This window comes from Xyrauchen texanus, chromosome 15, assembly GCF_025860055.1.
Source record: "Xyrauchen texanus isolate HMW12.3.18 chromosome 15, RBS_HiC_50CHRs, whole genome shotgun sequence".
Taxonomy (NCBI): Eukaryota; Metazoa; Chordata; class Actinopteri; order Cypriniformes; family Catostomidae; genus Xyrauchen; species Xyrauchen texanus.
Genome location: NC_068290.1, coordinates 10,936,405 through 10,950,630, shown reverse-complemented (window position 1 = coordinate 10,950,630; position 14,226 = coordinate 10,936,405). Strand labels below are relative to the sequence as shown.

The window sequence follows — 14,226 nt, the reverse complement described above, 5'->3', positions numbered from 1 at the left end:
GATCTTGAAAATCAAAGCTTTTACGATGCACACATTTCAAATAAGTCAGTAACATAACATAACATAATTCAAAGCAAGGTTTATGATTTTGTGTTTGAGCATCTAAACAGACCAAGTACAGATATTCAACATATATCAGCAGATCAAAGTTTCTTGTATTGCAGATTGCTTATGTGTTTCAAGCGACCCAAAGACATAATTGAGTATACTTTGGCACTAAAGTTATCGTACACTTCAGCTAGTATAGTTCACCCAAAAAATTAATTTCTAGCATGATTTACTTTCTTTTGTGGATCACAAAAGGAGATGTTAGGCAGAATGTTAGTCTCAGTCACCATTCACTTCCATTATATGTAAAAAAAAATATGCAATGAAATTGAATGGTGACAGAGTCTAACATGCTGACAAACAACTTCTTTTGTGATCCACGGAAGAAAGAGAGTAAATCATGATAGAAATGAGGAAAGAACGTCATGTGGTTTTTGGAATAATAAGAGGGTGGCTAAATGATGGCAGAATTTTCATTATTGGGTGAACTAGCCCTTTTCATTCTCCACGTGATAAAACGAAGAACAGAAATGTAAATGTTTATTACAGCTAAGGCTGGACTGTGCAATTAAAATAACAATTTGGAGAAAAAGCATGAGCATGCATGAGTGGAAAACATAAATGAGAAACAAAGATAACAAAAGGTATGATTTTATTATTTTTCATAGTTATCGCACCTCTGTCTCTCATGGCTTCATTTTCCATATTTATCATAGCATGCAGAGGTTAATATCAGCACTATCATCATCATCATCATCATCATCATCAACATTTTAATAGTATAGGCCCTTATTATAGTACTCATAAATGTAATACTTATAGATTTGTTAAAGGAGGGACATTTTTCTATAATTTAAGGAATAGTTCACAAAAAAAGGAGAAAAAAACAAATCATAATTTACTCACCCCCATTTTGTTTAAACCCGTATGACTTTCTTCCATGGAATATAAAAGGAGATATTAGACCATGTTAGCCTCATTCATCATTCACTTTGATTGCATCTTTTTTTCCATACAATGAAAGTGAATGGTGACTAAGGTTGTCATTCTGCCCAACATATTTTCTTCCATGAAACAAAAAACATAAAGTGATACAAGTTTGTGTTAATGATGCCAGAATTGTAATTTTGGGGAAATTCCCTTAAAAACAGTAAGACTGTGTAAATGCATCTAAACAATCAAAATAAACCAAATTCTTAATTGCTCATCATATTGGCAATACAGTGAACAGTTTCTATCTAAAATTGTCTATGCCCCCAATTGTGATCAAAGTGAATGTATTACACTTAATGAATGCACCAGGTAACAGAAAGTGAGTCTAACCAAAGATAAAAGATGCTTTGGTTGCCAATCTGGATTTAAATATATCCCAGCATTTCCATAACAACCAACCCACTTCTCATCCAAACGTTCTCTGCAAGCCTTACATCCCACACCCACTGGCATTTACCAGAGCGAGATCTCTGTGCATTGTTCAGGTTCAAACCAAATCATGTTTGTCTTCAGAGAAATCAAGACCAGAATATAAGGCCTTTAACAGTTATTCACAATTAAAGGAACAGTTCACCCAAAAATACAAATTCGTTCATTATTTACTCACCCTCATGCCATCCCAGATATGTATGACTTTCGTTCTTCTACAGTACACAAAGTTTTTTAGAAGAATATCTCAGCTCTGTTAATACAAGTGAATGGGGTCCAAAACTTTGAAGCTCCAAAAAGCATATAAAGGCAGCATATAAAAGCCTGTTCTCACGAAAATCGTTTGGATCGCTTCAGAAGACATGGAATAAACCACTGGAATCATATGAATTAGTTTTATGCTGCATTTGTGCATTATGGAGATTCAAAGTTTTGGTCACCATTCACTTGCATTAACAGAACGGAGATATTCTTCTAAAAACTGTTTGTGTACTGTAGAAGAACGAAAGTCATACATATCTGGGATGGCATGAGGGTGAGTAAATAATGAAAGAATTTTAATTTGAGTGAACTATTCCTTTAAGTCCTTGATTATCAGGAAATTGAGATAAACTGAATGGCAAGGGAACTAGGAACAATCTATCGCTAATTTGTGTGTTAGAAGCCAGAGCACATAAATTGCATAAATCTGTTGATTATTTTAAGTCCAGTGTTTAATGCAAAGTTATACTAGACTTGGATAATGAAAAATAAAAACAGACAGGAAAAGACGCATAAATGCAAAAAAAAGAAAAGAAACAGAATTCCTGATCTAAAATTATTTTCGACACAATGGTATCCAAAAAGTTTATAAATACTGACACAAAAAACCACCTAGTTAATTTCTTTCATTGATCGCACTTACAGAACAGAACATTCACAACAACTTACAGATGAAAGGAAAAGTTCTTTGAGCTGTGCTCTCTAATCATTATTACAAAAATCATAATAATTCCCCAAGAAGACTGATGGCCTCAAAAAATATTCCAAAGACATGAAGACAGCACTGTGGTGGTCAGGACGAAACAAGGTAAAAATGAATATGAACAGTTGTTTGGCTGTTGTTTTGAGTGTCCGGTGCTTTGTATAAATGTTATGAAAGTTTGACAGCGATCTTCTGCTCTTTTTTCATCATTCGCTGTACCTCTTTCTCCATTTTCTTCCTCTGTTGTTCAATGGCACGTTTCTCTCTCTCGGCCAGCTTCTGCTGTCTGTGTTCAGGAGAGACAGAGAGAATGTTCTATTCCACTGTATATATACTAAGTTGAGAGAGATGCTTGTATGACAAATCATTCATCTGCCTTAACTTTGATTTTAGGGGGAAAGAAGATATCAACACAATTTTGAATGTTAAAATAAGGACACTAAATTAAGCAGACGTGTTAATCTGAATATATAAAAAACACTCAACATTAATGAGCTCTTAAATGCAGTGCAGGTTGTGCTTGTACACTGCCATCAAGTGGACACAGACAGCAACCCACCAGATTCTTACAGAGTGAATATCTGTATAATAACCTTTAACAAATGACTATGGCTTGTGTCACTTAATTCTCCCTTGAGATAAAAAAAGGACTCCAAGCAAGATACAAGATGACTTCCCAACTTGTGATAAACTATCCATATCAGAAATATTCTAAAGCAAGTGAATGCTGTTGATTTTGACTTTGCCCTCAATATGTTGATGGAAAAGATGACGGAAATAGAGAGCATAACATATAGAGTAAAATCTGTACAAAAAAAAAAATAATAATAAATAAGTAATAAATGAGTGTGTGTGTGTAATAGATAGATAGATAGATAGATAGATAGATAGATAGATAGATAGATAGATAGATAGATAGATAGATAGATAGATAGATAGATAGATAGATAGATAGATAGATAGATAGATAGATAGATAGATAGATAGACATACAAACACACACTGTATATGATGACTGCCCTTCATTATCATTTGTTTTAATGAAAGTAAGAGCCTGAGGGCAAGTTATCAAAAAGTACTTGTTAACTTTTTGGGAAAACAGACTTTGAACTGTACAGATCACCCCACAATCTGTTAGTAAGGCAGCCTACCTCAGCACTTCCTCTGCCTCCCAGGATGCATCTCCCTCATCCTCCCAGGCATTGGTGTTCTCCTGCCATGTCTCCATGTCCCCCAGCTCCGCCTACAGATCACACAGAGAGAGAGAGAGAGAGAGAGAGAGAGAGAAACAAATAATTTGCTCCAACAGTTTAACAGTGACATACTTTGGTGGAGCTGGATCATTTAGAAAACAATCATCATAATTGGTCAAAAATCTTCCTCCGCAAACTACTACATAAAACAACTGTTAATCTGTTAGAGTGGTAACATGGTGTTACAATAGCTGTGTGATTAATATTGAATTTAGGGCTGGGTATTGATATAGATTTTCCAATTTGCTTCAATTCACAAGCTCTCTTATTTGATTCAATTCTGATTTGTTTGGGAATATTTCAATTACAATTTCCATTTTGCTTACATATGCACTCTCGTGTAATGCTGTTAATTATTCAGGGGACATTCTAACATGGTAAATAACAAAATCTTTCGTTTTTCATAATTGTGGTCACATTTTAACTTTTTAAAAATGTACACATTCCAAATGTATTTTTCCATAAACATTTATATTTTGTTACATGCACAATTTCTACTATTTACAAGCATTTACACTGAGAAGTGCTTTGGTTGACCGCAAATAATAAGAGTGGAGTTGCATGGCTTCTTTACCTTCTCAATATCTGGATCATTCAATAAAGTTTGTGATTAATCAGAAAATAATAAAAGTGTTTTGTTTTTTGTTTAGTTTTTTTATCAGAGGAACCATCATTTCATCTAATCAGCCATTGCTGCCATGTAGAATTCATATTTCAAAGGCAATAAATAAATAAAAAAGTTTTTTAATAAATTAACACAAGGGAGAGTAAAGTGTACAAGTGCACAGATCAGTGCATCGCCGGTTCATTCTGAAGCGCACGGACCATTTTTAACGGTATTTAATTGGATCCTTTGGCAGTTAAATAATCAAATGTGATCATTTCTCAATTTTTTATGTTATTTTGATAAATTATACAGCCTTGAAGGATCACAAAATTAATCTACTGATGCACTCTATTAAACTTAATGGCCAAATAAAAGGCTCATTAAAATCACACGATATTCACGATATTGTTGAATTTTACAATTAATTTTTACATTTTAAATCATCGCAATTATATCTTGGGTATTCTATGTATCACCCAGCCCTAAGCCCATTGCAGCCCAAGTAAGACATGGATGAGAGTCACAGCATACTAGTCTCAGTCTCAGAAGACACGCCCACAGTCCAGACAAATATTTTAAAGATATTTTGAGTTTCGTTTGAGGCACGTAGCAGAAAGTAAAGCGAATATCCATGAGCAGAGCTGCATATTCTGTTTTGTTTACTTAGTTATGTCTGTGAAATTCTCTATAATGTTTTTTTATTTTTTGCTGTTCTTAGATTCTCTACACATGTCTATACGTCTCTCGTGTGTGTTGTCTGTGCAATTGCTTGCGGAGACTCGCATGTCATTATATGAATAGTTTTTCCCCCATGTCGGTCTTTTAGTATGGTATGATACATCTCCGTTAACCCTGTCCCTAAACACCCCATAATGAATAATATGACTGTGATTGGCCCCTTTATATGTCAGTTAGATGGCTTTTCCTGTCTAAATAGGTGGATCTTGGCCAACTGAAGTGGCTATAGACCCCAGACCTATTCAGCAGTCATTGGTCTGTCTACGCAAGACTACTCACAGAGGGTTGGATAAAGGACATGTCCTGAGTGACGGCTAGTCTGCTAGAGAAACCTAAGGAACTGTCTGGCATAGAGAAGTTCAAAGGTTCCCTTTTCTTCAAAACAATCTGGGAAAAGAGAACAAAATTGAAATGAAAATATTATTTTGGCAAACCTTTGTCTTCTACATTATTATTAATCATACAACATACAGTGCTGATAGAAAATCATTCTATCCCTTTGGAATAGTAAAAAAAAAAAATCTTTATCTTTAAATTTTGCCTAACAACATTTAATGAACAAATCGTTTTACAAAAAGATGAAAAACTAGAATAACGATTTGAAAAGTGATCATACTCTTGGGATTTAATACTTAATAGAGCTACCTTTTTGCTTTAAATGACAGCCATCAGTCTGTTTGTATATGTCTCTACTAGCTTTGTGCACCTAGATGGGGGAATATTTGCCCATGAAGAATTGTTCGAGTTCAGTCAATTTGTGGGGCAAGTGGTGATGGACTGTTTCCTTTAAGTCCTTTCATGGGTTTTCTATTGCATTTAGGTCAGGGCTCTGACTTGGTCACTCAAGGCCTTTGAGCTTCCGATCCTTAAGCCAATGCGTTGTTTTTTTGGCAGTGTGTTTAGGGTCATTGTCATGCTGAAAGATGTTCCATGGATTCTCAAGGTTCAGTCTCAAAAGTGACATTTTTGTCTCATCTGACCATGGAGTACTCTGATGCCATGTGGCAAAAAAAAATTATGGTCAGATGAGACAAAATTTTACTCCATGTGCAATATTTGGAGAAAACCAAACACAGTGCACCACCCAGAATATACAATACCAACATTATGTTGTTGGGGTGTTTCTCTTCAATTGGTCAGTAGAGTGGAAAATGGATGCTGCCATGTACACCCAAATTCTTGAGGAAAATCTGTGGCCCTCTGCTCGACAACTGAAAATGGGCTGATGGTTCACCTTTTAGCACAATGACCCTAAAGACACTGCCAAAAAACAATGCAGTGGCTTAAGGATTGGAAGGTCAAAGTGCTTGAGCGGCCAAGTCAGAGCCCTGAACTAAATACAACAGAAAACCTGTGGGTGGACTTGAAGAGGCCAGTCCATTGCAACACACTCCACAATTGATCAGAATCAGAATGAGCTTTATTGCCAAGTGTTCTCACATACAAAAGGATTTTTTGTGGTGATAGGAGAAACAAGTGCACACAGAACATTACAGTGAGACAGAATATAAAACAAGATAAGAGTATAAACAGACATACAAATAATAGGACATATAACATAGAATGGCTAAGTGTAAGTGTACATGTGCAAGTGGTATTATATGTGCCAGGCAGGGGTATGTACAATTATTGAATTAAATATGAGTGAATTTACATGTGTACATGACATATTTATACATTATTGCACTATGGGGAGTCCTGAAGGCAGTTTAATTGTTCATGTGGTAACTGGCCTGAGAGTAAAAACTGTTCTTGAGCCTGGATGTTCTGGCGCTCAGTGCTCTGTAGCACCAGCCAGAGGGCAACAATTCAAAGAGGGAGTGGGCAGGGTGTGTGGGGTCCAGAGTAATTCTGCCTGCACATTTCCTCACTCTGGAGACGTACAGGTCTTGGAGTGTGGACAGGGGGTGCACCAATAATCCTCTCAGCAGTCCTGACTGTCCGTTGTAGTTTCCTTCTGTCTGATTTGGTGGCTGAACCAAACAGTTATAGATTTACACAGGACAGACTCAATGATGGCCGAGTAGAACTGTGTCAGCAGCTCCAGTGGCAGGTTGGACTTCCTCAGTTGGCGAAGGATGTACAACCTCTCCTGAGCCTTCTTCAGTCTATGTGTGTGTGTGAGGGGTGGTAATTGTACCCTGTCCACTATCTCATTTAGTCCACTATCATCTCCAATGTTTTGAGCCTGTTCAACTCAAGGTTGCTGTGAACGCACCAGACAGCCATCTGTTCAACCTCCCGTCAGCAGGCAGATTCGCCACCTTCACGGATGAGGCAGATGACCGTGGTGTCATCTGCAAACTTCAGGAGCATGACAGAGGGGTCCTTTGCAGTGCAGTCATTATCCGGATTTGAGTTTCACCAGTCTCACTAGCTGCTGCCCGTCAGAAAGCTGATGATCCAATCACAGATTGGGGATGGGCACGGACAGCTTGGTCAGTTTGGTTGAGAGGAGATCAGGCATGATGGTCAAAGTCAATTAGACAAAACTCTAACAATTCTGCAAGGAAGAATGGGCAAACATTCCTAGGTGCATGAAGCTAATAAAGACATTAGAAGTCTTTAGTCATTAGAGCAAAAGGTAGCTCAATAGTGTATTAAATCCAGGGGTGTGATCACTTTCAAACCCTGTTATTTTAGTTTTTCATACTCTTTTAGACCTTTTTGGAACTGTTGCCTTTTTTTGAAGTTACTTGAATGTCTTAAGGCAAAATTAGTAAATAATTTTTTTTTACATTTCAGGCTGGAAAACAAAACAAATTTTATATATATATATATATATATATTCACTGATCAGCCACAACATTAAAACCACCTGCCTAATATTGTGTAGGTCCCCTTTATGCTGCCAAAACAGCACGAACCCACATCTCAGAACAGCATTCAGAGATGCTATTCTTCTTACCATAATTGTACAGAGTGGTTATCTGAGTTACCGTAGACTTTGTCAGTTCGAACCATTCTGGCCATTCTCTGCTGATCTCTATAATCAACAAGGTATTTCCATCCACAGAACTGCCGCTCACTGGATGTTTTTTTTTTCCCCTATTCGGAGTAAATTCTAGAGATTGTGTGCGTGAAAATCCCAGGAGATCAGCAGTTACGGAAATACTCAAACCAGCCAATCTGGCACCAACAATCATGCCACGCTCCAAATCACTGAGATAAAATGTTCCCCACTCTGATGGTTGATGTGAATATTAACTGAAGCTCCTGACCCATATCTGTATTATTTTATGCACTGCATTGCTGCCACACGATTGGCTGATTAGATAATCGCATGGATGACTGTTGGTGCCAGATGGGCTGGTTTGAGTATTTCTGTAACTGCTGATCTCCTGGGACATGCAACACTCTCTAGAATTTACTAAGAATGGTGCCAAAAACATCCAATGAGGGGCAGTTCTGCAGATGGAAAAGGCTTGTTGATGAGAGAGTTCAACAGAGAATGGCCAGACTGGTTGAACAGACAAAGTCTACAGTAACTCTGATAAACGCTCTGTACAATTGTGGTGAGAAGAATAGCATTCGCACTGTTTTGGCGGCACGAGGGGGACCTACACAATATTAGGCAGGTGGTTTTAATGTTATGGCTGATGAGTGTATATATAGACCATTGAATTAATGGATAAAAAACCCTATTTGCCATTCTTTCTTCACAAAGCGCAAAGAAAATAATTTTGTTAAATTTTTTCATTAGACTATAATAGTCTTGTTTCATATCCATTTCATTTCCACTTTCCCCAACCAAAAAATACTGCTGTCTATTAATCTTTGTCTTTATTTGTAATACAAAATGAGAGTGAACAATAGAGAGAGTAAATAAATAAAAAATGACAATGAAAGGGCAACGGATGCTGAAGCCCCTAATAGTGAACCTACTTTTTGTGTTTTCCTGATGGTGGGAGCCATGTCTTTGAAGTAGTCTGGCTCCTCCTCCTCAGCTTCAGTCTGTGGTGGCAGAACTGCCCCATTACCACCTTCAATTTTGATACTTGTAGGACCTTCTTCATCCCATGAGCTCCAGTCCTCAATTTCTGGCTGCAATGAATTATACAACAAACATTCACTCATAACTGCAGTCTAAAAACATCAAAAGGTCAGTACTAATAATAGTCTCTCCATTAGCTTCTTTTCCATCATCGGCCAAATGGTACCATACTGAACCGTACTCAAGGGGAAATACACACTGTGCTCAGAAGATTGAATTCATATGTTGTTGTTTTATTTGTAGCTGGCTGATAGTTGTGATTTGTGTGAAGTAGGGCAGGGCGATTTTTTTCAAATGTATGTTTTGACATGATTTGTATTTTTATTTTTTTAAATCAATGAATCGAGGTTTCACATAAAAATATTAGCTATAGTTATATGTAGTGTCAATAAAACAAAGGCTGAATAATGAAGAAAAAAAAATCATAGCTCCTGGATTGATGCTGCCTCCAATCGGATCATCTGCACATATGTGCATGCTCCAAATGAATGTAACAGGTTACCAACATTAAGACTGATACAAAAGCTGAGTGATCAGGGACTTCATCCATTATGCATGTGTACAACGGCTTAATCAGACCATATCTGGCCTGGTTCTGTACATGTTGATGAACTTTAAATACCCATAATAAAGCGTAAGTTATGGGCGCTTCATATCAAATCATATGGAAAAGCTATAAATGGGAGAATCAAACATCTACCGGTCCTCCTTTTACCATGTTGATTTGGATAGATCGCTAATTATTGCTTTGTTCTGTGTCGTGTTTCAAGTGTACTGCATCTTTTCATATTGCAGCGCTGCTAAATATTAATAGCTACATTGGATTATATTTTGCACTTTTCTTATTTTATACTATTTCTCAACATCTGGGTTTATTAGAATTTAATTTATTGTACATTTACCCTGTTGAAATTTCCTGTGGTGCAGTTTTTTGTGATTTTATTCTTTCACGCCTATGTCTCATATAATGAAAAAAACTTTAAAGGTGCTGTAAGTGATTTGTTCATGGAAAGCTATGCAAACAAATGCCTTTCTCACTGAAAGATATTAATGGGATAAGTGTGTTGAGATATCTCAACGGTTTCTGTGATAGCTCTAGACTCTGTAAACAGCAAACAAAAATGTGTCGACGAACAATGACGCTTTATGCCTGTCAATAATTTTGCGTGCTCTCATAGTATTGTAGTTGCAGTGAATTCTTGAAGCATAATTCGTTTTTATGCCATGTTGTTCAAAACAGTTGTCAGTTGAGGGTGTTATTTTGCTGCTGATGTTTTTAACAAACGTTTCTTATCTCAATAAAGCTTGTTTGGTATCTTTGGAGTTCGGGGTTTTGGAAAGGGGGCGTGGCTAATCCAATGGCTCAGTCTCCTGGAAGTAGCTGAAACAGCTGAAATCTCTTACAGCACCTTTAATTTCCCTGTATTCTAATAAAGAATGTGTTATAATTACTTTTTAGTTGAGTACATTTAAAAGTTGAAAAATAGATTCCTGAATTGTCCTTAAATTTGCCAAAAATTTTCATTCATTCATTCATTCATTCATTTTTTCCCCATGTTGTCCCGCCCTAGTGTGAAGTCCCATTAGAGTGATTAGTGTTACCTCTGGTGTACTTGGGAGCCTGTTAATTTTAGGTCATTCCTCTCTACTCAATTGTACTTTACAAAATAGCAGATTTATGCTTACTAAGAAGTATTGAGGAGAATCCAATATGCCAAATGAGTAACATAGAGTCCAGTCATAATTTGCCTTATAAAGGGTGCTTTAAATAATTAAATAAAAACAATGATACTTTAATCACAGATGAGTGATTGTAACTAGTTAACTGTACTTAAATAATTAAGTTCACATTACTTGAGCTGAATGAGTATACTTGCTTAGAAAAAGCATGCAAACCAACTGCTTTAAATCTAAGTGATGCATGATGCCAGCTAGGAGATGATGCACTCTCTAACCTGTTTTGTTGCAGAAGAAAAATCAACAGTGGTAGGAAGGGTGATCTGATCCCCACTCAGCTTGCGTGACCTTCCAGTCCTACATTAACAAACAAACAAACAAACAAAGGAATCTGTTTTCATATACCATCAGTGTTCCCAAAGCCTTCAGAGTGTCAAAGCAGGGCTCAACATTAACTCTTGTCCAGGACAAGTGGATTTTTGAAGGGGCAAGTGAAAGAGAACTTTACTTGCCCAACCAGACAAGCCAACTGATTTATAAAAGAAAATAACCAGATATATTTGTTATAGCCTAGGCCTCGGTCACTTATTAGAAAGTTCATATTCTTATTCTGCTTTTGAAAATAATCCAGAGTGAGTCATTTTAGAATTCACAAGCGATCTAGTAACAGCTGAACCCTGGCTGTTTGATTGACTGGCGGCATATGTGCGTGTGCTAGTCTCTTCAAAAACCTGAAACCATTCACTAACATATTAGTTAGTGTTATTATTTGTTGTGGTATTGAAGTTGCTATTGAGAATCATCAAATTTCACAACCGACTACTGAAATGTTGGTATTGTGATAACGTATAGCCTTTATTGTACAAGGTAGATCTTGCTGCGATAACATGATGAAAAAGTAGATCTCATTCCATAGAAGAGTGAGCACCCCTGCTGTAAATGATGGCAATGGAGGCTTTCCTTTATTTGACTACCACATGTAACATAAAATAATGATCATATGACAATAGCCTCCTCCCCTACCCAGTGCAGTTTACATTTCTGTCACAGAGAATTGAGATGATTGCATAAGTACACTATTAAGTTGGGCATCGGTCATAATTTTAGAAAAATATACAACATAAACTTTGACATGTAACTTGAGCATGTAAATGTGCTTTTTCCTCTCCGGACAAGTGCATGACAAATGTACTTGTCCAGAAAACAAGCACATGACAATGCTTAATGTCGTGCCCTTGATAAAGGGATAGTTCGCTCAAAAATGATGTGTAATACAAAAGGAGAAGTTAAGCTGAATATAAGCCTCAGTCAGCATACACTTTTCATTACATCTTTTTTTCCATTCATAGGTTAGTGAATGGTGACTGTGGCAAATATTCTGCCTAACATCTTTTGTACATTTTTTGATGAACTATACCTTTAGATAACAAAATGTAATGTGCCAGTCAAGATTTTTAGAAGCTAAACTGATCTTCCATACTCACCTGCAAATCAGTCTTTTCAAGAATGAAAGGATAGATGCTAAGCAGGTGCATATTTTAAAGAGGCGAAACTGGGTGATTGCCATGTTAGGAGTAATATCTATAAAAGAGTAACAAGAGGAAAATGGGTGCTTTAATTATAAATACAAAGTAGGAACACAACAAAACCTTTATCAGAAGGTAACAGCAACATCAGCTATCCAGACATGGATTAATCTAAGGCAAGATGCAAAGTCCTTGATCACTAATAGTATGTGCAGGACAATGATCTGTTTGGGGGTTTAAATATTTAGAGAATATGATTGATGCATTTACATAATGCAGTATACAGTATTTCCACCCAAAATTGGCATTCTGACCTTAAACAGAAACAATCAAGGAAGCAAGTTAACTGCATATAGCAATTGCTAATGTTAGCTACAGAGTTAGCAAGCTAACTTAACATCTCTGCTTCTTAATCAGGATATTTTGCTTTAGTTTTCATTCACAGAGTTTGTATGGATGGATTATGAAATTGTGCAGATACATGCAGTTACTCACCGGTCAGATCAATTCAAGAACGTTTATGTGGGTAAAGACATAGCACGGGGCTAACAGAACGACATATACAACACTAGATACTACAGATAGGTCGAAACAAGGGGACTAAAGTGTTTAAGTAAAGAAAGAGTTCAGAAGAGAAGAACTATCATCAATACAGGCTGTCAAGGTGGTCAATCTCATCCAAATTACTCTGATGCAGGCTGTCATCGTGTCCCTTCATTGTACCACCTCACACCATCAGAGAACTGGAATCACTGGGTTGCCAGGTTGACAGCTAAAATCAGCCCCTTGGTTTGCAGTGTGCACATAATCTTTGCTTTTCAAAGTAGACTCAAATATACCAGCTGTACAGGAAACAATATTTTCTTTACGAAACAGAAATACACAGCAGTTAATAGAACTGTTCAGGTTGTAGACAATAAGCATTTTCGAATCATATGAGTTACCTCAGTAATTTCCTATAGGTTTTTATAATAATCATTTTAGACATAAGTAAAATAAGGCCTGTGGTTAAAATTACATAAATTACACAGTCATACCTCAAACGTTAATTCTGAAACTAGTAGTTGCGTCCCAAACCGCACCATTCTACGCTATTCTACGTCATTTTGAAGTATGTTTACACTGAAAATGCAACAGAAAGGAGTGTACTATAAGTACTCAGATGATGCACTTCTTCAACCATCAATATGGGATGTGGAATGGCAGACGCTTCATGCATTCAGCATATACGGCTTGCCAAACTTGGCAGAAGGGTCGGGCAACTAGCGAAACTTAGGTGAACTCAACACCTTACAAATGTGAGTTGAATGTTTTACAATAACCCACGCTTGATGAATATGTTAATTATTTTAAATATGTGTTAAATTAAGTGGCAACACATCACGTGTGTTTGAAAGGTAATTTCCAAAAGCTGTTAAATGGCAAATGCTTAAGTAAAAAAATGGTTACGCCATGGGGGCGGAGCTTCCAAAGAAGCACTAAAAGCATTTTGAAAATGTATACACTATATGGCTGAGTGCACAGTGTATTCTGTAAGTGCATAGTGTATAGTGCGTCATTTGGGACACAGTGTTCTTTAATGTATGTTGCTATCATGATACTAATTAAAGACTACAACTACCATGAGCATGGGAGCTGCATGCTTTATGTTGTTAGCTTTGTATTTAGCGACAGGTTGGCAACATGCATTTTTAAAAGACACACTTGTGGTATGGCTGTGTGGTATTTATGCGTCTTATAAATATCTTGTAATTTTTAATATCCCTATTCTAAAAACCCATAGGAAATACCTGAGGGAACCCAAGACGAAATAGCCTTTGGGGTTTGCCTAAAAATGTACATCACGGCTGAACAGCTCTATACTGGTGATGTATTTGTGTACCATGGGCCAGTGATATGACTTGGCAAATGTTAAGTGGCAAGAATCACTACCCAAGGCTGTTTTCTTTGACATTTTACCTTGTGTGTACTATATTCACGTTGTATATTTCTATAAT

At 36.8% G+C, this 14,226-nt stretch overlaps 1 protein-coding gene across 1 annotated transcript; it reads right to left on the bottom strand.

Annotated features, from left to right (window-relative positions):
• Positions 1-220: 220 nt before the first annotated feature.
• Positions 221-12,961, bottom strand: ebag9 (estrogen receptor binding site associated antigen 9). The gene is made up of 7 exons (XM_052144057.1): positions 12,725-12,961; positions 12,188-12,284; positions 10,982-11,060; positions 8,918-9,076; positions 5,312-5,419; positions 3,586-3,677; positions 221-2,720 (listed from the first exon to the last, which is right to left on the bottom strand). Exons 2-7 carry the CDS (start codon positions 12,268-12,270, stop codon positions 2,603-2,605), a joined length of 639 nt encoding a protein of 212 aa, XP_052000017.1. The 5' UTR covers positions 12,271-12,284; positions 12,725-12,961; the 3' UTR covers positions 221-2,602.
• Positions 12,962-14,226: the final 1,265 nt, after the last annotated feature.

Excerpts from the sequence above, each read along its gene's own strand:
- ebag9 (XM_052144057.1), bottom strand. The coding sequence starts at position 12,270 with ATGGCAATCACCCAGTTTCGCCTCTTTAAAATATGCACCTGCTTAGCA. Across the intron at positions 5,420-8,917 it reads CCATCAGGAAAACACAAAAA|ATTGTTTTGAAGAAAAGGGA; the intron begins GTAGGTTCACTA and ends CTCTTTTCCCAG. Across the intron at positions 2,721-3,585 it reads GAGGCAGAGGAAGTGCTGAG|ACAGCAGAAGCTGGCCGAGA; the intron begins GTAGGCTGCCTT and ends TCCTGAACACAG.